The sequence below is a fragment of the Apium graveolens genome, chromosome 1 (genome assembly GCF_009905375.1).
Source record: "Apium graveolens cultivar Ventura chromosome 1, ASM990537v1, whole genome shotgun sequence".
NCBI classification, from domain to species: Eukaryota; Viridiplantae; Streptophyta; class Magnoliopsida; order Apiales; family Apiaceae; genus Apium; species Apium graveolens.
The window spans coordinates 199,844,616-199,872,059 of NC_133647.1; the positions used below are offsets into that span (position 1 = coordinate 199,844,616).

At 33.4% G+C, this 27,444-nt stretch overlaps 2 protein-coding genes across 2 annotated transcripts; both read left to right on the forward strand.

The window, feature by feature from the left end:
* The first annotated feature begins 24,254 nt into the window (after positions 1–24,254).
* LOC141716673 (uncharacterized) lies at positions 24,255–25,226 on the forward strand. The gene is made up of 2 exons (XM_074518871.1): positions 24,255–24,436; positions 24,584–25,226. The coding sequence occupies exons 1-2, from the start codon at positions 24,255–24,257 to the stop codon at positions 25,224–25,226; spliced, it is 825 nt and encodes a 274-aa protein (XP_074374972.1).
* A 403-nt stretch (positions 25,227–25,629) lies between these two features.
* Positions 25,630–27,219, forward strand: LOC141716683 (uncharacterized). Its single transcript, XM_074518883.1, has 2 exons — positions 25,630–26,215; positions 26,618–27,219. Exons 1-2 carry the CDS (start codon positions 25,630–25,632, stop codon positions 27,217–27,219), a joined length of 1,188 nt encoding a protein of 395 aa, XP_074374984.1.
* The last annotated feature ends 225 nt before the right edge of the window (positions 27,220–27,444 follow it).

Below are 27,444 nucleotides of genomic sequence, written 5' to 3' on the forward strand. Positions count from 1 at the left end.
TAATACTCCCTAAACTAGCAGAGTTAAGAGAATAACCTATGGAATCTAACATGCTGGATACATCATTATCAGTGTGTGGTGTCATGGCATTGTTCTCAGGTAATTTAAAACATGCTAGTAAGTCATCACAGTTAACACAGTGATTTTTACCTTTGAGAGTGAAGGAGATAGTCATATCTATGGAGTTGAACTCAGCAGTTGTCCAAATCTCCTCAACTACTTCACAGTAAATCGTTGGGGCTTTCAGCATTGCATAGCTAAGTTTACAGTTTTTGATGAAGTCCATCATTTTGTGATAATCTGAGTGGGCTTCATTCTTTTCTACCAAAGCTATGAAATTGTTTTTCTCATAGATGAACCCAGATTGAGACATAATCTTTACTACTGGTGCCATTGTTGTGAGTAGAAATTGCAGAGAATAACTTGAAGGTTTTGCAGAGAGAAAATGGTAAAAGCTTTGAAATTTCAAGAAAGCGTAAAGTAAAAATGAAAAATCAGAAGGGCTTATATACTTTCTCAAATAAAAAAAACATAAATAAGAGATTAAACAATAAATATGTGTAAGTGAATTTCAGCCGTTTAAGAATAAACTGTAAGTATTCTGAAAACTACCTTTAAAACAAATACATACAGCTGTATGTATGAGTATCAACGGTTAAGACAATAGAATCAACGGCTGTGAAACACTTGAATCGACTGATGTGATATTTCAACGGATAAGGTAAACTGTCATCCGTTGAAGAGCACTTCAGTTTTATCCGTTGACGGATAAAAATTCCAGAAATGTATATGACTTTCAATGGATAATGAACATCCGTTGATAGAAAAATTTTGACTTTCAACGGATAGGGAATATCCGTTGATGGAATAATCTATGTTAAAAATCAAACTTGTTCTTGCAGCTAATATATTTCAGGCTTCAAATCAAATTGCAATAAGGACATGAATTTTAAGAGTAATTAAGCATACCTAGCTCACTTACCAATCTTGTGAATGTTGATTCATCAAGTGGCTTGGTAAATATGTCTGTAATTTGTTGTTCACTTGGAACAAAATGAAGTTCCACTGTACCTTTCATCACATGTTCCCTAATGAAGTGGTACTTGATATCAATGTGCTTGGTCTTTGAGTGCTGCACAGGATTCTCTGTTATGGCTATGGCACTTGTGTTGTCACAAAAAATAGGAATTCTATCAACATGTAGTCCATAATCAAGGAGTTGATTCCTCATCCATAACACTTGAGAGCAGCAACTTCCAGCAGCAATTTATTCAGCCTCAGCTGTAGAAGTAGAGACTGAATTTTGCTTTTTGCTAAACCATGATACAAGCTTGTTTCCCAGGAATTGGCAGGAGCCTGTTGTACTTTTCCTGTCTATTTTGCAACCTGCATAGTCTGCATCTGAGTAGCCAATTAGATCAAAACCAGACTCTCTAGGGTACCAAATTCCTAGATTTGGAGTCCCCTTGAGATATCTGAAAATTCTTTTAATAGCTACTAATAAGTGAGATTCTTTAGGGTCAGCTTGAAATCTAGCACAAAGACATGTAGAAAACATTATATCTGGTCTACTGGCAGTTAAATATAAAAGTGAACCAACCATGCCTCTATAACTTGTAATGTCCACAGACCTTTCAGTCTTATTTAATTCAAGTTTGGTGGCAGTGGCCATGGGAGTTTTTGCAGATGAACATTCTATTAAGTCAAACTTCTTTAAAAGATCATAAATATATTTAGTTTGACTAGTGAAAATTCCATCACTAACTTGTTTAACTTGTAAACCAAGAAAATAGGTTAGTTCTCCCATCATGCTCATTTCATAATTACTTTGCATTAGCTTAGCAAACTTTTTACAAAGCTTATCATCTGTAAATCCAAATATTATGTCATCTACATAAATTTGAACAAGTATACTAGAGCCATTAACATTCCTAAAGAAGAGAGTTTTATCAACAGTACCTCTAGTGAAGTGATTCTCCAAAAGAAATTTTGATAAGGTTTCATACCAGGCTCTAGGTGCTTGCTTCAGTCCATAGAGTGCTTTCAACAGATAATACACATAGTCTGGAAAATTTGGATCTTCAAACCCTGGAGGTTGACTTACATAAACTTCTTCCTCCAATTTCTCATTTAGAAATGCACTCTTGACATCCATTTGATAGACTTTGAAATTGGCATGGGCTGCATAGGCTAGAAAAATTCTGATGGCTTCAAGTCTTGCAACAGGAGCATATGTCTCATCAAAATCTATTCCCTCTTGTTGAGAATAGCCTTTAGCAACCAATCTGGCTTTATTCCTTATGACAATGCCATTTTCATCCATCTTGTTTCTGAATACCCATTTTGTGTCAATAGGACTCTTGTTCTTTGGTTTGGGTACCAGCTTCCAAACTTTGTTTCTCTCAAATTGGTTCAGCTCTTCCTGCATAGCTAATATCCAATCTGGATCCAATAAAGCTTCTTCCACTTTCTTAGGTTCCTCCTGAGATAGAAAACTACTATACAGACATTCATCTTGAGTAGCTTTTTCTTGTTTGCACTTTAGATGATGCATCACCAATGATCAGTTCAAAGGGATGATTCTTGGTCCATTTCCTTTGAGGTGGAAGATATACTCTAGATGAGGTGGCCTCAGTATTGTCATGATGTGAGACATAGTGTTGATTAGTTGAAACTCCCCCTGAGTTGTTGGTCCTTTGCAGGGAACTTGGAGTTCTATCAACTGATGATGTAAATCGATTATCCGTTGATGAACTATGATCAACGAATGCTTTATTTTGTACTTCAACGGATGATGCATTATGTCTTTCAACGGATACTGCATTGCCTCTATCAACGGATGCAGAATTTTGTGCATTATCCAAGGGCATGTTTTGAATCCCTTTTGAAGTGTCATCTCCATCAGTCTCCTCTTCACTATCATCACAATATATCTCAATGTTGTCAAATTTGAGTCTCTCATGGTGTCCCTCATCTGTTAGTCCATCAATCTTTTTATCATCAAACACAACATGCACAGATTCCATAACAATGTTGGTTCTTAGATTGTAGACCCTATAAGATTTTCCAGCTGAGTAACCAACAAATATCCCTTCATCAGCCTTTGCATCAAACTTCCATTTATGGTCAGATTGATTTCTCAGTATAAAGCATTTACATCCAAAGACATGAAGAAAGTTTAGAGTTGGTTTTCTTCTCTTGAACAACTGATAAGGAGTCATGCCTTTAGCTTGATTGATCAAAGAAATATTCTGAGTGTAGTAGGCACAATTAACAGCTTCAGCCCAGAAATATGTTGGTAACTTTGATTCTTCAAGCATTGTTCTAGCAGCCTCAATTAAAGATCTATTCTTTCTTTCAACTACCCCATTTTGCTGAGGTGTTCTTGGAGCTGAGAACTCATGCATGATTCCATTTTCTTCACAGAACAGCCTCATTGTCAAATTCTTGAACTCAGTTCCATTGTCACTCCTGATATTCCTAACCTTCAAGTCAGGATGATTATTGACTTGCCTGATGTGATTGATAATGATTTCACTTGCTTCATCCTTTGATCCAAGAAAATAGACCCATGAAAACTTTGAGAAATCATCTACAATCACTAAGTAATATCTTTTTCTTGCAATTGACAATACATTGACTGGTCCAAACAAATCCATATGTAGCAGCTGTAATGGTTCATCAATCGTTGTTTCAAGCTTCTTTTTGAATGATGCTTTCCTTTGTTTGCCTTTCTGACAAGCATCACACAAACCATCCCTTGAGAATTCAACAAGAGGAATTCCTCTAACTAAGTCCTTTTTTACTAGATCATTCATTGTCTTGAAATTCAAATGAGATAGCTTCTTGTGCCATAGCCAACTTTCAACTGGACTTGCTTTGCTGAAGAGACAAGTAATAGATTCTGCATCAGTAGAGTTGAAGTCAGCTAAGTACACATTTCCTTTTCTAACTCCAGTTATAACCACTTTGTTGTCTTTCTTACTGGTGACAACACAGGCTTCAGAATTGAAGGAAATTGTATTCCCTCTATCACATAGTTGACTGATGCTCAGTAAGTTGTGCTTGAGACCATCAACTAATGCAACTTCATCAATGATGACATTCCTTGTTGAAATCAAGCCATATCCCATAGTAAACCCTTTGCTGTCATCTCCAAAGGTTATGCTAGGGCCAGCTCTCTCCTTAAACTCTGTGAGCAGGGAGAAATCTCCTGTCATGTGTCTTGAACAGCCACTGTCCAAGTACCATAGATTTCTTCTGTTTCCCTGCACACCATAAAATCAATCAAGTTGATTTTGGTACCCAAGTTTCCTTGGGTCCATTCATGTTAGCCTTTCTCCTAGACTTCATTCCTTCTGCATCTTTAGACTTAGGTAACTTTGAGTCAACCTTGATCTTAGATGTAGTTGGTTGAGGTGTAGGGTTAGTCACAGAATCATTTAGCACATTTGGAATTTGATAAGGCATGGATTGTGCAAACATGTTATTCCACATAGGCATATTGTATGGCATTTGAGGCATACTAAATGCAGCAAGATAAGGATTGTTAAAATATGGCATGTTTGCAAAATGTGCATAAGGATTCTGTTAAGACATAACAGGCATAGCATGCAGAGGTGATGCAGACATATTAGGCATGGAAGAGGGTACAGGTATGGGAGTTTTCTTAATAGATTTGCAATTAGCAGATAGATGATTAACACTATTACAATGCACACAGCTTTTTCTAGGAGCATACTTATCAGGTGTGTAATTGTTATGTTTGTTAACCCCTACCTTCCCATTTCTATTAGATTTCCTTTTAGTTTCCTTTTTATCCTCAACCACTTTGAGCCTATTCTTTAACTGTTCTAAGGTCATGTGTCCTATATTCACCTTACTGAAATCTTTGGATGTGCTTGCTTCTTCTTTGACAAAGTTCTTGGAAGTTGAACCAAACTTTTTGTTGAGTTTCTTTAGATTTTCACTTTTAGAAACATCTGCTTGTTTTAATTGAGGAACCTTCAACGGATGCTCCTTTTCTTCCTTCAACGGATAATTTTCATCATCCGTTGATTCCACATCCGTTGACAGCCCATCAATTAATTCCATTTTCTTTTTGTTTTTATCCCAGGCAGCCTCACAAAATGATTCAATTCCTTGTACCTTGACAATTTGAGCACTAACATCCCTAGATGTCTTCCAGGCTTTAATCACCTCTTGCTCTCTCTCTAATTGATTAGAAAGTATTTCTACTTTCTTAACAGATTCAGCTAGTTCATTTTCAACAGATATACAATGTTGCTTAGTTTTCTCTAGGTCAATCAACTTATCTTCTAACACAGCATTTCTATTACTTAAAAACAGATTGTTCTCTTTAATCCTACTATTTTCTTTAGCAAGAGATTTAAGAGACACACGCAAGTGATACAATTCAGTAGACATGTCATTAAAAGCATCATTGCACTCTTCTTTAGTAAGCTGTGTTAAATCAGTAGTGATTACCTGGTTGCTTGATGAACTAACTTCATTTTCCTCAGAATCAGCCATGAGAGCCAAGTTGACATATTCCACATCTTCATCCTCTTCTTCTCCATCAGCTGCCCAGTCTTTTTCTTGAGTAATGAAAGCCTTCTCCTTTTGCTTGAGCAGATCAAAATATTTCTTTTTATAATCTACTTGGTCAAATTTCTTCTTTTCAGTAGTTGGCTTTCTGCACTCACTTGCAAAGTGTCCACTTATACCACAATTGTTTCATCTTTGCAAATCTTCTGGACAGAAATGCAAGATGCTCATCAATACCATCAGAGTCATCTTGGCTGGAGTTGTCTTCATTCTCAGCAACTTGCTCCTTACCCTTGCTTGATTCTGATTTGCTTGTGCCATCTTTGGAGTTTAATGTTGATCTCACAGTTTCTTGTCTGCATTCTTTCTCATTTTCAGCTACCAAGGCAACTGAACCTCCTTTATTTCTTCCCTTCTCCAATACCTCATCCTGTTCCAGCTCTAGTTCATAAGTCTTCAAGATTCCATATAATCTTTCAAGAGTGAAGTCCTTATAATCTTGAGAGTTTCTCAAGGAGACAGTCATGGGTTTCCATTCCTTTGGCAAGGATCTTAAAAATTTAAGATTTGAATCCTTCACCTGGTACACTCTACCATACAGCTTCAGTCCATTCAACAGCTTTTGGAATCTATTGAATGTGTCATTTAAAGATTCATTTTCTTCAAAATGAAAATACTCATACTGTTGAATGAGAAGCTGCATTTTGTTTTCTTTTACTTGTTCTGTACCTTCACACAGTAGCTGAACTGTGTCCCAAACCTCTTTGGCAGTTGTGCAATTTATCACATTATCAAACATATCCTTGTCAAGACCATTAAACAAAATGTTCATAGCCTTCTTATCCTTGTGGACTTCTTCTGTGTCTTCCATTGTCCATTCTGCTCTAGGTTTTGGAATGGATTGACCAACAACAATTGTGGCTGTAGCAACTGTGGCTACTTTGTGGGGAATGTGAGGACCATTCTCAATGCAGTTTACATAACCTTCATCTTGGGAGAGTAGATGAAGGTGCATTTTCACCTTCCAATGGTGATAACTGTCTTTGTCAAGAACTGGGATTTTTACTCCAATATCCTTCTTACTCATCTTTGTTAGTTTCCAAGAACTTTAAACTCTTTGTGTGTCAAGAGCCGGCTCTGATACCAATTGTTATTCCTAGTGAACTAACAATGAGATTTACAGAAGGGGGGTTGAATGTAAATCTCAAAACTTTTTCAAGTTTTGAGCAGTTTCAAAGGCTGTGTGTTTAAGATAAACAAGTGTGTGAATTGCTTTAAGCTAATACAGACAGATATATATTCAAGCACAAAAGTACAGAACACAACAGACCTTAAAAACTTTTCTGGTGGATTTGTTGTTCCACCAGAGATGGTATTTCAGAAAATCTGTGATTCAAGAAGTTGATCACAGCTGCATCCTAGTACAAACTAGATAATTTTTCTCAAGATTTTTCTAAACAGCTCTGGAAAAATTATATCTAATTACTAGCTGCTACTTGGTTTATATAACACCAAGTTTACAAGTGAAGACAAAGATAAAAAGTACAATAATAAAATAAGTTCTCCACTTGTTTCTTCTCCATTTTACTCCAGTGCATTGTTGACTATTGCCTCTTTATGCTAGAGTAGAACGGCTGCTTTTTCTGATGTTCCTGAAATAGGCTACCACATCTCAGTTGTCTCTGTCAACCCATGTTCCTCTGTTTGTAGGTATAACTACCACTTGTCAACTGCTATTTAACAGAACATCCGTTGAAGCCTTCATCCGTTGATGGCTTTATCCGTTGATGTGTTAGCAGTTGAAGCTCTATCCGTTGATGCACTCATCCGTCGAGGGATGTTATCCGTTGAAGCTTTAGAGACATCCGTTGAAGCTTTGTTTCTCATCCGTTGAAGGTCTTTAAGTTATCCGTTGACACCATTTCATTTATACAAAATTACAAGGCATGAAATATTTACAATTGACCTTCCTATCTGCATATCCTTCAGTAGTCAACATGACTTATAATTTCCCTCAACATTTAAGAATTATATCTCAAATTCAGAGACTGAAATGTGCTACAACACTAGACTTATTTCTAAGTAAAGCTACACCATCAACGGATAGCCAAAGTGGTCTTATCCGTTGAGGCTACAAACACTAGATTTCTACTTAAGTGTTTTGTTAAACATATCATCAAACTAATGCACATATATTCCTAACAACTTCAATATCCCACTCTTTCCTGTTAGTGAACATAAGAGAGGCTACTACTTGATTCTGCAGTGGTTGAGTGTCTGAAGTAATGAATGGGTTTTCCACTAGTAATAACCAAGGTTGACCTAAAATTTGGATTTGCTTACCATTTCCAACCCGCCATCTAGCACCATCATTAACCAGTTGTTTTCTTCCAATAAGCTCCTCCATATAAAGATGGGGTTGTGACCTAGGTCAGCTTGAAAAATATCAGAGTTAGCAAAATACTTGGCTTTGTAAAGCCTTGATACTAAGCTATCTGGATTCGTTTCCAATCTCCATAACTGCTTGCCCAACATCGCAATATTAAAATCATGAAAGTGTCTGAAACTCATGCCTCCTGTATTTTTATTTCTTGTCATTCTGTCCCAACTCATCCAACTTAGCTTCGAGCTCTTTGCTTGGCCCGAACTCCACCAGAATTTCGTTAAACATTTTTCAATGTTTCTTGTGATCTCCAATGGCAAAAGAAAGACATTCATGGCATATGACGACATTGTTTGTGCCATTTGCTTTACTAAAATCTCCTTTCCAGAACGCGAAATATAATTACTATCCCAGGCCCTTATCTTCGAGTTAACCTTGTCTTTTAGATATCCCAAGAGAGATGATTTGTTCCTGCCAATAATGTTTGGTAATCCAAGATAGGTTGATTGCTCATTCGCTTTTGGCATTTGCAGAATTTGGTACACTGGCTATTTATTGTACTGCATAACATTAGTGCTGCAAAATACTGTGGATTTCTCCTTGTTTACTTGCTGACCAGAAGCCCGTTCATAGATTCCCAACAATTCACGCACCTTCAAAGCCTCTTCTGGATTGGCTTTACAGAACAAGTAAGAATCGTCAGCAAAAAATATGTGGTTGATAATAGGCGCCTTTCTGCATATTTTAACTCAGTGTATCCATTTCTTGGTCTCATACTTTCTCAACGGCGAGGATAATCCTTCAGCGCAGAGAATAAATAGGTATGGGGACAGCGGGTCTCCCTGCCTAAGTCCTCGAGATGGCTGAATTAGATTCATCTCATACTCACCATGATTGATTGAGTAAATAACCGTGGAAACGCATTTGAGGACTAAATGAACCCACCACTGTGAAAAGCCCATTTTGAGTAAAATAGCTCTTAAAAACTCTCATTCTATGCGGTCATATGCCTTACTCATGTCGAGTTTCAAGGCCATATACTCATCTTTGCCTGTTCTTTTCCCTTTCAAGTAGTGCATGATTTCGTATGAAATCATAATGTTGTCAGAAATAATCCGATTAGAAATAAAAGCACTTTGTGTATCTGACACCACACTATCAAGAAGACCCTTCATTCTATTGGCCATAACTTTGGTGATAATTTTCATAATCACATTACAGAGAGCTATTGGTCTCAAATCTCCAACCACCGTAGGGTTTTTCTTTTTCGGGATTAAGACAATATTAGTATCATTCATTCCATCCATTATTTCTCTTGTGGCAAAAAAATGTTTTAGTAGCTCGTATACGTCTTCCCCAACTATGTGCCAATGTTTCTGAAAGAGTGTCGGGGTCATCCCGTCGGGCCCCGGAGCTTTATCAGGATGCATCTGGAACGTAGCTAGCTTCAAATTTCCTCTCGAGTCACCTCTTTATTTAATTCGCTATTTTGCTCGTGAGATAAAGTCTAAGATACACAGTCCACTACCTCAGTATAGTCTACTTGTGCAGCAGTGAACAGATTCAAGTAAAAGGACTGAATTAGTTGCTCTAAACCATTTTTCCAGTCACACCATTCCCCTGACTCGTCTTTAAGTTTAGCAATTCGATTTGTCCTCTATCTTTTGTTACATGCTGCATGAAAGAACTTCGTGTTTTTATCACCCGCTTTAAGCCAGAGCTGCTTAGAGTGTTGACGCCAAAAAATTTCCTTTTGGTCCAGAATTAGGTAGAGCTGCTGTTTCATGTCTCTATACTCTTGCACCGACTGGCTATCACGTTTTCTACGCAAGATTTTCAGTTTCTGATGGCATTCTCGAATCCTCTTGTTGAAGCAGCCTGTTATTTCCTTTCCCCACTTGCTCAGATTTTCTGCACAATTTTGAATCTTCTGTTGAATACTTGACTCAGCATTAGCCTCCCAATTATCCCGAACAATAGTGCCACAGAGTGGTTCTGTTAACCACGCATTTTCAAATCTAAAAAAACTCTTCTTTTTTCTCGAACTCCTGCGTACTAGGTCAAGAAAGATAGCATTGTGGTCTGATGAAGATCCTTTTAAATTATATAGTTTAACTTGAGAAAATAGATCGAACCAGTTGTATGTGGCCAGTGCTCGATCTAGCCGGATTTCTATCCACGAGTCCGTGCCTCGGCCTCTTTCCCAAGTAAAAGCATGCCCATATAGTTCTAAATCTTTTAGTCCAGCTCCCAACAAAGTTTCATTAAAGCCCTCTAACAACCATCGGGGTAAGGAGCTTCATCTTTCTTGTCTGATTGCTCGGAGATGTTGTTCATATCGCCGATGATACACCACGATAGATTAGAATCTCTAGCTAAGTTTCTTAAGAGCTCCCATGTCCATCTCCTCTTGCTCATGTCAGGCTCTCCATAAAAACCTGTTAGACGCCATGATGGCACTTCATCAACTGAGATATTTACATCAATATGGTTATCTGACATACTTAGTAGTTGAACCTGATCCTGATCTTTCCATAACATAGATAATCCTCCGCTTCTACCTTTAGCTTCCACCACTACCATTCCCTGAAATCCAATACGAGATTTTACCCATTCCATTTTCTTCATATTACTCAACGTCTCACAGAGAAACACGAATGTAGGCCGTTGTTGACGAATAACGTCTTGAAGGAACTGCAATTTCCAAGGTGGTCCCATACCTTGGCAGTTCCAGCTGATAATACTCATGAGGAGGCGGGACTGCAATGCAGTACCCGCCATAATCAAGTTTTTTTGCTTCATTTGTTCTTCCTGCAAGTCATCGACCATGTCTTCCTCTTGTGGGCTGTGACTTGTTTTTACACTTGGGCCACTAGTTTCATGGGCCAATCTCCTCCTTTTAGGATCCGTAAATAAAATCTCATTATTCCCGTTATTATTTTCTATCTCGATAACACTTTCCTGGTGTAAGAAAATTTGTTTATTTGAAATATCATGTATCCCTCCTTTCACTCCATGATTATCGATTGTATTTAACAGCTCCCCATGAATGCTGCTATTTTGCTCAATCCCTGATTTCACGCTGTCTCTGATTTGGTCTGCCACATTCACGGCCACTGGCTTATCCCTTCCTTTCTCGTCTTCACCGTTCACCGGATTTGCACCACCCGATCTCAGCCATTTATTCCCCATTGTGTATGAACGCCGCTTTGGGTCTGCACGCATCCAAGCCCCGTATGGTTTCTCAACATTGTCTCCTTGCATTTTAAATAATTTATCACAAAACCTATCACTGTGTCTGATTAAGCCACATACAAAGCAAAAAGTTGGGACTGCTTCGTATTTGAAGGTTACCCATCACCATTCTATTGGATTCTTTCTCAGCTTCATCCTCCTCTTCAACGGAACATTCAAAGGAATTGACACTCGAACTCGAAAATGATCTCGCCATACACCAACGAAGTTATTCACATCTGGCTCCACAAATTTGCCTATATGATTACCAATGTCTGTAACGACTCGCTGGGACATGAATCCCGTCCCCAACCAATGGAGCTGCACCCATATTTCTATATTGTTTATACTCATTGTTCTAGGATCCATACCCTCTTGTAATCTTTCAAAAACCAGATGAAAACGGCCGAATGTCCAAGGACTTCCATCACATACTCTTTTAATATCAATTTCACAATAAAATTGAAATAAAAAACGATTGGGTTCAAGCTGTTTCACATACATACCTTTCCCCGGTCGCCAAATAGAAGCCATTTTATGTTGCATGGCCTGAAAATCATAGATGAGTATATGAGGAACTTCCCCACAAGGCACCACTTTGTATCTATTTCACTGAATATTGCTGGTTCTTTCTCATAGGAGATCCCTCCTTGTTTTTTCATCTTCAATCGTAAATTTTGCAAAGCTTTCCTCCATGTCAGACATATCACGTTCTTGTCTGGCCATACTACTTAATGAAATGAACTTTAAGGTTGATACTTAGAATGAAAATAATCTTATCATGACAAAAGTCAAGATATGAAAGTGTTTTTATTTAAATTTAAATTTAAATTTAAATTTTAATTATTTCTATTTGATCATTAACGAGACTATCACGTGTTAGATAAGTATTATATTTTGTATATTTTTGTTCACGTGTGCAAGTTCTTTGAATTTTTTAATATCTTTTCCTTATGTAATTTGTATTAATGTTATTTTCTTATTTATTTTGTGTATTAATTTTTCTTCTTTTTTTCACTCTAAAACTTCTTATATTTTATAAATTTTATTAAATGTTCAATAAAATTTTACCATGTTCTTTAATTTTTGTGTATAGATCACTGTTCTATATTTTCTTACTATTGTGTAATTTTAGGTGTACTACAATTATTGTAGTTTGTGTGCGGTATACTAACATGTGTTGAATAAATATTTTTCAGCTTAGTGCACAATGTTTTTTACTTAAATTCTTATATAACTTTATTTTACTACTAAGCTACTGTATTTTTATTTCATGGTATGTAAATTTAATTTTTGTTTTCAGTCATATATATTTTTATCAGTATTTTGTTATTTTAGTAATTTTTATTAAATGTTCTGTAAAATTTTAATGTAATTTTTGTTTTTTGTTTTGTCATGTAATTTTTTTACTAGTTTTTTGTTTTTTTATTAGTTTTCTCTAAATTTATTTACTCTGTTTTTAATCATTTTTATAATTTGTATGCGTTATGTAAAACAACCACATATGTTCTCTATTTATTTTTACCCAACACATGGGATACTTTTATTATTCTTATATTGTGTCCCATTTTTTTTGTTTTGTGTTCTTTTAACTTTGTTTTGTCCTTTTCAATTATTTAAGCATACTCTTTTTGTATGTTTTTTAAATAATAATATGTACTTGATATCAATTTATTTTTATTGATTTTAACATGTGTCCTTTTTAACTAAAATAAATTTAAAGACTAACATTTAGTTACATTTTGTTTTTAATCGTATGTCATTAATAATTTTTACTTGTTCTGTAATTTTTTACTAATTTTACATATTTTGTAAGTTATAATATTTTGAGTGTGTTCTCTAAAATTTAGTATTATGCATTTTTTTGTTAATGTTTACATGTTCACTAAATTTTACTATCTTCTGTTGTATGTTCGTTCTGTAAATTTAGGTGTTGTACTTTTTGTTAATATTGTGTTCTGTAAATTTAAGTGTTCGGTATTTCTTGTTAATGTTACGTGACTTTGGGTGTATTTCTTTGTTAGTGTGTTCTGTAAACTTTAGTATTATATATTTTTTTGTTAATGTTTACATGTTCTGTAAATTTTATTAGCTTAAACTTAAGTGTTCATTATTTTTTGTTAATGTTATGTGTTTAAACTTTGCATTTATTTTTTTTGTTAATATTAGGTTCCGTAAATTTTATGTACTATATAGTTTAGTGTTTTTTTATTAATGAAATATTTTTTTATGTGTATCATAATTATGTGTTTTTTTCTTAATTTTATTTGCATATCATATATTTCTTTTTCCAAAAATTGGGTAACTTAAATTCAAATGATATTTATTAATAAAATTTAGGAATTCAATATTAAAAACCCTAAAATACAGAGCATATTACATAAAATCTAAATTCAGCATGTTACATGCAAAACAAAAATTATTAAAAATGAAAATTTTATTCCAAGAAAAAGGATGTTATAAATTTTAAGTTTATAGAGAGAGAGAGTAAGGTAACCCTCTCAAAGAGGGAACAGAGAACCTTTCATCTAAAATAAAAAATTTAAATATTTTTTAGCTAATTTTAAGAAATAATTATTATGTACTAAAATAACAGTCATTATATAAATTTTAAAATTAAGATGTGAATCAAAATTCATCAGATTCAAAAACATATTCTTATAATTTATGAGATTAAAAAACATATTCTTAAAATTTGTGAGATTCAAAATTAGATTCTAAACTTTTTTTTCATGATTTTTTGAAATTTTTAAATAAATTCATTTTTCAATTTTTTTTATCACTACACTTTTCTAACATTTTTCACTACATTATTTTTTTCTTAAATTTGGTGTTCAAATCATTCATGTAGAATTTAATGGAATGAATGGAGTACTAGGCTACCAGCCACTCTTTATGAAGTTTTAAAATGATGGTGGCTAGTAATACTTGTCAAGTCAGGAGAAACGATGACGTTTATGTGATGCTTTTTAAATAATTTCATTCTCTATTTTGAATTTTTCCAATTCTTTAAATTAAAAATTATAATTATATTATATTATCCTAACTTTTGACACAAGTTTTATAATATATTCTACAAAACTTTCTAAGCAACTTTTACAATGACATAACTAAATTCCTAAATTTTATATACAAGTTTTATAATATATTCTGCTAAACTTTTTACGCAAGTTTTATAATGATATAATTAAATTTAGGGTATGCGTGCCTTTTAAAATACAAAATAGGCACATATTCGCATTAAAAATGTATGTTCTTTCCTATTCTCGCTTTTGATATTTGGTTATCGATTAATAATTTATCGATTAAATAATATCTCTCAAAATTAATAAAAGTTTTTATCTTAACGTCAATATGATCGAAGTTAGGTTAATTTACATCTTATCCTTCTGTTTAAATTCTTGAATGTGGAGAAACCATTCACTGAACCTACCAATCTACCATTCCAAATGTGTATCGAGGAATGATTGGTGCATAACAAAAGTGGCCACTCTCTGGAGTGATGGAGTCTACCGTAATTATTGTTGTAGAAACTAAATTCGACTGCACACGATAAGCTTGAAGATTACTGAGCATTGGAATTAGTAATTTTTTTTATTTGACGCTTTCACTTTCGCACACATTACAATATAATTTGATTGGATAATTAAAAATATCATTTCATAATTTTTTTCTTTGTGAAAATAAAAATTGACAATCAATATTTTTATTTACAAAAAAAAAATTAACAAAATTATATTTATAACTAGCCAATCAAAACAAATTGAAATATGTTCAAAAGTCAAAGTATTAAATAAAAACAGAGGAAGTAATTGGGAATAAATGCTTGGATATTGAAAATTAAATATGTTGAGTATTATTCTACACTACGTGCAACAATGATGCAGTTATATATATCACAATTAACAAGAACAGACAAATTACAACAAGCCTTCTTAGTGACTGCTTTTCTTTTCTGTCCTACAATCACTACATTCACCTTCGAGCTCCCATGTTCAGCAGACATCACATGTCCTTGTTTGGACTTGTGCTGCTCCTGCACAGAGATGTCCAACATCGAGTTATTCCAAGTGATCTCTCCTTTCTGTCTTCAAACTCTTCCCAAGACTTAGGGAGCTTTTCAATCACAGACATAACTCGAAAATTTTCAGGCAAAATCATATCGGACTCACCCAAAGCATGAATCAACATATCAAACTCATGAGCCTGTTCAGCCATGGATTTTTCATCCACCAGTTTGAAGTCAAGGAACCTAGCCACAGAAAACTTCTCAAGTCCTTGATAATCAGTATTATGGGTTTGGTCCAACTTATCCCATAAGACCTTAGCAATATAGGCATCTGATGAATAAACATCGAACAAGGTGTTCGCCAAAGCTTCCAAAATGGTTGCCCTAACCACCCCATCCTTCTTAGCCCATAAAGCATAAGCCTTAACAGATTCAGCCTTCTCTTGATCCAACACATGAGAATCATACTATACCACTGGCCATAGACCCTTAAACGTTAACCAAAGTTTCATCTTTTTCTGCCAATGAGAAAAAGAAGGTCCACCACTGAATTTATCAGGCATACCCGATAAATCAATTGGCTGGGGAAAACGATATGTGGTCCAATCAATGAATGCAGTAACACCAGAACCAGAACTAGTCTCAACGGTTTTCTGAACATCAGCAGTTTCGTTAACCATCTTGCTAATTACACTATATAACAAATAATCTATTCAAGATTGTTGGGTATTATTCTACACTACGCGCAACAATGAGGCATTTAAATATATCACAATTAACAAGAACAGACAAAGTACACCAAATAACGAAACACAACACGAAAGCAAAACAAGAATGTAAATCGGTAACTGAATTGACAAAGAGAGGATATAATACTTAGTTTTAACAGAAGCTTGAACAACTCTGAAAGAACTATGAACAACTCAGGCGCCTAGCATTCGAGAAGTCTGAACTGTTTTTGAAGAGATTATTGCCTCACTTATGCCGTGTTGGGTTGCAGCAATATCACTTTCAGGATACAACAGCACTGAGCAATACGTCCATAGATACGTAAAGATTAACAACGACCTGACCTCAGTTCGCGCTGAAAATCTATGCTACGATTTGTATATTATGGAGGAGGGAAAAAAAGAGAAGTAGCAGCTAGGGTTTCACACGTATCTAATTGACATCATTTTCTTCCAAACGTTTTAGTCTGTATGTTATACAAAACAAAAATGTAATTGAAGATATGCATTAATTAAAATAAATATCTTGACTTAAATTGCATTTAATGAAATATTTCCAGAATCAAAAACTGTAACAGTCAATATCAGGATTTGTTAAATCCTGATACAGCCAGCCCCATCAGTATTTACACTCAGCAAATCCTGATCTAGGCACGTCAGGATCTGTCCATAACGGATAATGCACAGGATATGTCTATCAACGGATGATCCACATTGAACTTCAACGAATAAATCAACATTGTACATGTCAACAGATAATCCACATTGAACTTCAACGGATACTGAGTTCTGTGCATCAACGGATGTTGCTTAACAAATCCTTAATGTTATACAGATTCAATATTCATCATAAAATAATATAATAAGTCAGTAAATATTTTAATAAAATATTAAGTAAAATTCCTTTTTACTTAATCAATGTGGGACAAAACCCACTATCCCATTTCAAACTACTAACTTCACCTCAATATCTATATGGATTACGCTAAGAAAATGACTTAGATACAAACATGAAAGTTTAAATCCTCATTACAAGAAACAACGTACAATAATTAGTTTTAGGAAATTACATCGAGAACATGTCTAAAACATGCCTCAAAATTTCCGTTTTCTAACAAAATATACATCAATTTAATATTTAACATACTGTTCGATAATAAGTGCGGGCATGAAATTAAAAAGTTTAATCAGTATTCATAGAGAATTGAATCTTCGTGCAAAATATGTATTGAAATTAGAAGTATAAATATTAAATTGACACGTGTAAATAATCGAAACTGATGAGAATGTATGATAAATATATATTATTAAATTATGTAGTTAAAAGGAATCGAATAATCAAGTTCCATTGTATAATTCTAGTTCTGCATTGATAGCTGTTTTATTTGTCATAAAATCTAACCGGCCAGTTTTACCGTATAGTTTAGTTCTCCACCGGTATTTTTTGAAAGAATGCTCAAAATACACTATTTTTGGACATCAACTACCCAAAATACCCAAAAGCGGGGGTAGCTATCCAAAATACAGACGAAATATGCGTTACGAAAATACGTATTTAATTTTTAATTTTTTACCAAAATATACACATGATTTGCATATATAGTCTTTTACTTTTAAAATGCATGCACATGACTAACATGCATATTTACAAAAAGATAAAAGGGAATACGCATGACATTCATGCGTGTTCTTTCTTAAAATTAAAAAACCTGGTATTTCATGGGTATTTTGGACGGAAACTCATGTCAATCAATATTTTCAGCATTTGCCTCATGAATGGTGGATATTTTGATTTTTCACATGTACTTTTTTTATTTATTATAAAAATCCAACTGGTTAGCTTTATTACTAATATGATTTTTTTGAAAAATAAATATTATAATTATATATTATATGAACTAAACATTTTTATTATTTTAGATAATTTAATATTACTTAATATCATTTGATAATTATCTTTTTCAATATAGTTTAATTAATATTATTAATTATCAATTAAAAATTATTTTTCAAATTATAAGTAAATAGATATTATTTTACTTAATTTAATATTACTTTATGTAACCTAAATACAACTCTTATATTTGTTGCTGTTAAAAAATGTATTTTAACTTAAAAGTAAATGGATGTACACTATCAAAGACGATTGTTGAAATCAATTTGTGTTAATAGTTGAGATTTATAATATATAATTTGAAAAAGAGTTAAATAAATATTTAGTGAGTACCAAAATTCGTTATTTTAGTACTTTGGTACTATGATTTTTTTGTGTTTAATTAAAATTAAAAAATGATTTGGTTTATTAATAAAAAATAGTATTTTAAAAATCCCGGATTTAACCGATTAATCCCCTTCAAAGTACGCGAACGATTTTATTCTTGAAATCCGATTAATCTTTACGAATTTTCCTTCGTTGGAGTATGTATAATTATTTATTAAAATTAAAATACTATATTAATTTAAATATGAATAGTTATAGAAATTATGATGTAATAAATATATATTTGTTAATAAATAACTAATATAATTATAATAATACATTAAATATAATTTAATATTATAATACATTCAATTTTTACTCCGATTAATTTTTTTGATTAATCGCTAATTTTCAATTAATCTCAAATCGGTAACCAGATCAATTTTCTATGATTCTCCGTTTTTAAAACACTGCATGCAAGATTGTAATCATTGTTGTAAAAAAAGATTAGACATTTTTTGACACTGTTACGAGTAGCGGTCAAGATTAGACTCGAAGAGTAGACTCTGATGGGTACAATTTGTAGCACTTATCGCATGAATAAATAGTTAAATATCAAAGCGGTCAAAGTATTATATTAATTTAATTATCAAATTTAACGGGGTATTATTTGAATTATTAAAATTATAATAAATATCATATAGTTATCTTAAAATAAGTGTTTTAGAATAAAAAATTATTTTATGAAATTCTAAACATTTTTATTGAATCCTATTAAAACCAAATTAAAAATGTATGAATTCCTAGTATTTTAGATTATATAATGAGATTTTTAAAAATTTATCTACTAATTATTTTTATTTAAATAAAAAATGACTACAAAATTAAAATTAAATAGTAGGTAAATATTTAAAAAATTTACCATATTATCTAAAATACTAGAATTTATACATTTTCATTTGGTTGTAATACGATTCAATAAAAATATATACTACTTCAGAAAATAATTTTTAATTCTAGAGCACATACTTTGAGTTATTTGTTTAATATTTATAATGACTTTAGTGATTCAAATGATACCCCTCGATTATTAAACTAATATTTGATTTTCATTTAAGTAATCATTTTGAAATTTAACCTTATGAATGAATAATGAGTAATGAGAAATACCAAAATAAATTGTAATAAAATGACATGATACTCGTAACATGATAAATAATTTATTTTAATTGATATCATTAATATAAATATTATGGGACCATCATTCCGCATCAATTTTAAAAATTATTTTGGATGATATTTTGAGAGCTCTATCATTTTTCATAAATAAGATACATACTAAGTGCCCGTTTGGGAAATTTTAAAATAAGTAACTTATGACTTAAATCGAATAAGTGACCGATAAGTGATAAGTTAATAAATGCTTATAAATTATATAAGTGTTTGGATATTTAACTTATAAGTCAGAATTTTTTTATTTAAATGAACTAAAATAAATAATTTTTAAATATAGTTATATTAATTTATATAAATTAAAGTTTGATTAACATTTTAAAAGTATATTTTTAAACTAAAATTGATAAAAAAATGAAAAAAAAAAATAAGTTGAGAAAAATTATGTCGTTACTAACATTCAATTTATCAGCTTATAAGTTGTAAATTCAATTTATAAGTTGGGTCGACAAATACTCGTCAATAAGCTGTTACGGACTTATAAATCAATAAATTAGCTTATCGGAATTGCCCAACAGGCTCTAAAGCCGCAAATTTCTTAGACACTTATCCTCCCCACACGACATTTAGGTGAAGTGGAGTGTGTGCTAACGACACTAGTTATCCTTCCTAGAAACTCCTAGGTAACCGTAATACGATTTTTCTGGGACGTGCCAATATGTACATAATAAACATAAAAGTTTATTAAATTTTGAATATTTTAAATGGTGTAATTTTTATATATACACAAGTCCTTCAATATTAAAAAGAAAAAATCAATCAAAATAACATAATTTTTCACGTTTATTATATGTCCGCACGCACATGATAAAAAATTCAATCATGCTTACGTTCGGAGCAGACCGGTGATATGATATCATCCCTTGGGCGAATCATTACTCCATTTATGCCGAGGAGGGTTGAGATTATGCTTAACGACTCCAAGATTGAAGTCTTCTGGTATCTGCTGAATCATTACTTCCGGGGCCATATAGTTAGGGGGTTAAATATCAAAGTGTTAACCGAAGTTGAGGTGATGTATCACTTCGCTCACTATCTTAACGGGATATCATTTCAATCATTAAAGTCACAATAAATATCAATCAAGTACCTCCAAATTTTAGTTCAAAGAGTAAAAATATTATTTATAGAGTTTTACACATTGTTCTTGAATGCTACCACAGCGAAGTAAAAAGTTATGACTTCTAATATTTATGACAATATATTTAGATTTTAGCAATTTTGTTTACTATTTATTTTTAATTAAAACAAAAATAATAATTCTATAATAAAAAATAAATAGTAAATAAATTTTATAAAATCTAAATATATTATCATAAATACTAGAAGTCATAACCTCTTACTTGGTTACGGTAGTATTCAAAAATAATGTGTCAAACTATATAAATAATATTTTTATTCCTTGAACTAAAATTTGGAGGTACTTAATTGATATTTATTGTAACTTTAGTGATTGAAATGATATCGATCAGTAAGTGAAATGATATATGACCTCCACTTTAGTGACTACTTTGATATTTAATCCTATAATTAGGTCATACCCTATCAATGGATCACAAAAATTAGCGCGGGGGCACTTATAAATGAGACTCACACCGAAAATGACATGATGTTAGGTACTCTTCTACTTCTGGGCCTATTGCTTGTTTTGCTGGACTCGATGAACTAAGCCACTAACATTCCATTCCCATCCCACTTGTATAATTCTAATAGCAAAGCAACGTCTAATTCCAGTCAACGTTGAAATTTTCATTTCAACTATCTCTTTTGACTTTTCTGCAAACATTATTCTTTTTAATTCTTTTGTAACTAAAAATTTAAATTATATAGGGGTGATGATGTAATTTATGTGGTAAATGACGACTATGCCTTGTCGAACCATCAAGGTTCGATTCTCCCCTGCCACGTTATTAGAACAGATATTATATTATAAGCAAAAAGCTTGGCAAAAAAAAATTTAATTTTATATTTTTATTTAAAAAATATTTTAAGTAAGCTATCAAAGCATTTTGAAATTAGTGTAAAAAAATCAAACAATTGTAAAAAAGGGAAGTATATCGTTTGAATTATTTTGTCTCTAATTCAACTGGGTTCGGCCTCCGAAGTATGACTATTCTTTTTGGCATTGTATAGCACTGAGCCTATTGGCCTTGTTTCTGTTACTTACTATGTTTTTTCTATTTGTTCTTTTGACTTTTGCATATATTTTAATATATTTTGATATCGATTAGTTAGGATTATCGTCTATAATTTCCTTTATAAATAAAAATAGACATTTTATATTTTAATTTACAATTTTTTTTTAATTTATATTCCTGACTATTCAGTCAAAACACATTAAAATGTGTGTAACAATCAAAACGACAAATAAGGAAAAAGTCAGTATTTGGCAACTTGCGTCCATTCAATAATTCAACTTGTCTTTTTCGAGTTGATACGTGGATTTAGAAAATTGAACCCGTAACCGATTAAAATTAATAACCTTTATTAATTAGTGAAACTTCTTTTTAAGTATTACTTCAATTTCACTTATTTTTTGTTTCCACCACATTTTGATATCACCTTTATGATTTATGTTATAACTCTAAGTATATTATTTTTATCTTTTTTAATTCCTATATGACTTATAATTTTATATGTATTATTTTTATCCGTTTTTTGAATTTTAGAACCATACTTTTTTAATTGTTTTTATAGGTATAAATCCTATTTTTAATTATTTTTAAAACAAAAAGGTTCATAAGTTTGCCCAACTAAATATGTTCTGAAAAATATAAACCACGATCAAGTATTGATCATGTGTTTAAATTGAAATATTTTCATTTAGAATTTTTTAATTTGTTGGTGGAATTCCATTTTAATAAAACGATATGATTATTATAGACACTGTGTTTTGGTTTCACTACTAATAAATTTGTTCAAACTATATTATGATTACAATTCTATTTCCGTAGAACTCTAAATTATTTCTTGATAGGGTACTTGGTTTCATGTAAGTATGGTTACGCTGTATTTTGTTTTCACTCCTGGATTTATATTTCATGTAGAGTTCTATGTTGTTTCTTAACGAAATATAGATTGTTGGAATTATATTATAATTGCGATATTTCTATTTTCCGTCGATTTTTTTTATATATTATTAAAATAATAAAATGGAATCTTTTTTATGTCTTTTCGGACAACAGATACATAATAATGTTGATTTTGTTGTTCTAATAAAATTTGATTTAATGAAAACTACATATAATTTCAAAAGAAAAATTACAAATCATGATGCAAATAATTATAAAAATATCTCCTATGTGGGAGGCTTGTTCTTCTCTCCTATTTTGAATAGTGAGAGCCTTTCGATTTTTTTAACATGGCTAGGGTTGAGGATTTGAATGAAAAGTTGGGGAACATAGGTATCGACGACGAAGAAAATGAGGAATTATTTTTTGGAGATGAAGCAGAGGAACCATTGAATAAATTAGAACTTTGTTTAGTGGATCGTTTCTTATCGGAAAAGAATCTGAATGTCAGAGCTATGAAATCAAAGCTTGGAGACATATGGAGACCAGTTCATGGGATAAATATTAAGGATTTAAAACCTAGATTTTTTTCTCTTTCAGTTCTACGAGTTGGAGGACATGCAATGGGTGTTGAATGAAGGTCCATGGTCTTTTGATGGGGCTATGCTTGTTATCAGTTCGATTGCGAAAAGAATGGATCCAGTCGAAGTGCCTCTATTTTGAGTTATCATTCTGGGTGCAAATTCATGGTCTACCAAATGGTTTAATGACAGAGGCGGCTCGGAAACAATTAGGAGATTTCTTTGGGACTTTTTTGGCATATGATCCAAACAATAATGCAAGTATATGGCGTGAGAGTATGAGGATCAAAATTAAGATAGATGTCAGGAACCTCTGAAGAGAAAGAAAAAGATCTGCAGGAGAAATGAGAGTGATTGTATTGTTCAATGCAAATATAAAAAACTCGGTGATTTTTGTTTTACATGCGGGTTAGTCACTCATACCGAACGTTTTTGCAGCACGAGACCTGGTTCAGCTCAAGGAGATTCAATCAGAGAAGGGTGATCGTGGTTACGTGCACCACCAAGACGCACGACGGGCCAGGATCGGAGTAAGTGGTTCCGTGATGAAAGGGATGGTGATTGGGGAGAAAATCACGGGTTTTCAAATTACAAACAACAATATTCGGGGGTTGTTACAAGGGAGAAGGAGATAATTGACATATCCAGGAGTGATGCAAGGGCGGGAAATAACAATATGGCAATTTTGGTGGGATCTCAATCAAATCAGGACGGGCCACATCACCTGGGGGAAAATTATATTTTCAAATCGGCTAATGGGCCAACTACAGAGGAATTAATTGGGCTCAATATGGATGACCGAAAAAGACGTCGTGGGCCTGAGGTTAGTGAGCATATGGATATCGAAGGTAACAATGGGTTGTTAAAAACAGAGGCTATACTTTCTCATACTAATTGTGCAGTTTCTCCACCAGAATTATTGGCTATGCTTGCTCTGCAAGCTAGCCAGCAACAATGAATGCTTTGAGCTGGAACTATCAATGGTTGGGGACCCCTCGAACAATTCGAACTCTAGGTGATTTGGTAAAATATCTTCGCCCTGATATTCTGTTTCTGTCTGAAACTATATCGAAGAGTGATAAGGTTGACAAATGCGTATCAAGCTGGGATTTGCTCAATGTTTTGCTGTTGATTGCATTGATCGGAGTGGAGGTTTAGGTGTCTTTTGGAGGAATAATGTGAATTGTGAAATCAGTAGTTACTCTCAAAATCATGTAGATATTATTTTTTTGAATAATAATGTGGCAGTTTGGAGACTGACCTTCTTTTACGGAATGTCATAAAGTACTCATAGGCAAAGTTTATGGAATTTTATTCCATGGTGTATCATGAGAGATTTTAATGATATTTTGTATGACTCAGACAAGTGGGGTCGTACACCTCGCCCTAGATGGATGCTTGAAGGGTTTAGGTCTGCTATTGAGGACAACCATCTTGCTGAGTTAGACCTTAGTGGAGTAAAGTTTACTTGGGAAAAGAGTAAAGGTAAACCAGGGTGGGTGAAAGAAAGGTTAGACAGATGTTTTGCAAGTCAATCATGGTGGGATTGTTTCCCTCTATGCAAGTTATCAGTTCATCATGTAGTTGCTTCCGACCATGATCCTATATTTCTTGATTTATTTAGCACTTCTTTCTCTCGTAAAGCTTTTTGATTCAGGTTTGAGAATACCTGGCTGCATGAACCCTCGTTTCGTCAGGAAGTTATGAATTTCTGGACTGATTTACCAGCTATAAATATTATTCCGAATCTAATCTCTGTTTCAGGTTTTATGGCACATTGGGGTCGAAATTTTTTCCATAAATTTAGAGATAAAATAAAGAAACAGAAGGAGGTGGTAGCTAAACTGGTAGATCATGTTGATGCTATTGGAGTAGAACTCTACTTCTCTGAGAAAGACATATTACAGGAACTCCTGTTGCATGAAGAAAGTTACTGGAAACAAAGGGAAAAAAAAATTTGGTTAGCAGAGGGTGATGCCAATACCAAATTTTTTCATGTCTCTGCTTCAACGAGAAGAAGAAAAAAACATATCTTTTTTCTGGAGGATAATCAAGGAAATCAAATTCATGATCATGATGGAATGTTTCAAATTGTTGCTGACTACTTTAGTGAGATTTTTAAAAGTTCTCGTGCACCAGGTCCGAGTTTGAACATTATGGTGGATAATCAGGTCACAGATAGTCAAAATGCAAGGCTGGTGGAGGACATTACGTTTGAGCAATTTACGATAGCAGTTCGACAGATGCACCCAGACAAAGCTAGCGGACCTGATGGCTCGAATCCAGTCTTTTTCCAGTAATTCTGGCCTATTCTAGGTCGTGAAGTTTTTTCGTGTTGTAAGCAATGGCTAGATAGATGTCCTTTTCCTGCAAATTTAAATGATACCAACATGGTTCTAATTCCGAAGAAAAAACATGTTAGTTGTATGAAATATTTTGAGACCTATTGCACTATGCAACGTGCTCTACAAAATTGTAGCAAAAGTGCTAGCTAACCGGTTGAAAATGGTTTTACCTCATGTAATTTCGGAGAATCAGTCAGCTTTCGTCCCTGACAGGAGTATATCGGATAACGTGTTAGCTGCATTCGACATTATTCATCATATGAACACGAAGAGAAGATGGATTGATGGTGAAGTGGACTTGAAACTTGACATAAGCAAAATTTATGATAGAGTTGAATGAGATTATTTGAAAGTGAGAATGGTAGGCATGGGTTTCCAGAGTAAATGGGTGAATTGGATGATACTATGTGTGAGTACTATTTCGTATAAATTTTGTCTGAATGGCACTTTTATTGGTCCATTACAACCACCAAGGGGTTTACGTCAAAGGGACCCGTTATCCCCCTACTTATTCCTCTTGTGCGTCGAAGGTTTATCATCTTCTATTCATCAGTCAGCGGTGGAGGGTTCTATTCATGGTTCTCAGATTTGTAACATGGCCCCTACTGTCACGCATCTTCTGTTTGCAGATGATAATTTTTTATTCTTCAAAGATGATAGAGTGGAAGCTGTTACCATCAAAAATCTCCTCAATAGTATTATAACTCTTTCAGGTCAGTCAGTAAATTTTCGGAAATTTGGAATCTTTTTTAGTTCCAATGTAAAGGAACGTGACCGCATGGAAATCTCTGACATATTGGGGGTATCGGATGATCTTAGGAACAACAAATATCTTGGTCTGCCTTCGTTAGTTGGTCGATCAAAAAAGAAAGTGTTTGAATTCATCAAAGATAAAGTTTGGAGGAAAGTTCAAGGGTGTAAATCGAAGAGTATATCTCAAGCAGGTAAAATGATTCTTATTAAAAATGGAGTTCAGTCGATTCTGGCTTATTGCATGTCTTGTTTTCTCCTTCCTAAGTCACTTTGTCAGGAGATTGAAAGAATCTTGAATACATATTGGTGGAATTCGAAATCTGGAAATAGTAAAGGGATTAATTGGCTTGGCTGGAACAAGATGAGTATGTCGAAGCACAAATGGGGGATGGGATTACATAATTTATATGGGTTTAATATTGCTTTGGTTGGGAAACCATGCTAGAATATCATGAAGAATCCTCAATCTTTAATAGCTCGCTTGAATAAAGCCAGGTATTGTTCGTATTCTCATTATTTACAAGCTAAGATGCATCAGGGTGCTAGCTTTATTTGTACTAGCATGATGACTGTAAAAGATGTGTTATTTAAAGGGTACAGGTGGGTAATTAGTGATAGCTTGGATATTGATGCAGTTCATGACCCTTGGCTGAAAAATAAGGATAGTTTCTGTGTTGACCAATCTGTCGACTATGGGCAAGATAATATCAAGGTGGCTAATTTGATGGAAGATAACTCTAAGTCCTGGAATGTTGAGAAAATTAGTCAGCTATTTTCTGAGGAGGATGCTCGTCTGATTAAAGCAACTCATATCGCTCATAGTGCTACTAGAGATCGCATTGTTTGGTCCAACACATCTAATGGTCAATACTCGGTTAAAGCTGGTTACCAGTTCTGGTGTGATAATTTTGTATCGACTTCGAATATTCCTCAAGGTGCTGGTTGGAGTAGGTTGTGGAGTTTGGATATTCCACATAAGGCCAAAACATTTTTATGGCATTTCTGTCGAAATAATATCCCTGTGAAACGAAGATTGAGGGCAAGAGGAGTGTATCTTCCCATTATTTGTCCAATGTGCAACTTAGATATCGAACATAAACTTCATCTGTTTTTTAATTATATTTTTGCTGCTAGTTGTTGGCAATATGTTGGGCTTCAGTTCGATATGAGTAAGGTGGAAAGCGCTCCTGAATGATTACTCGACAAGCTGCAAACAACAAAGAAGGACGAGTTGGTTGTGATTGCTAGAGTTTTGTGGAGCATCTGGTTCTTTCGAAATAAAAAGGTTTGGGAATGTAATCAAGTCAATAGCATAGTGGCAATGGAATGGGGTACTAGATTCTTTGTTGATTGGAAGCTGGCAAGGGCGAATAATATCTTTGTTTCTACTAGTACTAGTTCCAGTCGAGTTCTTTCTTCT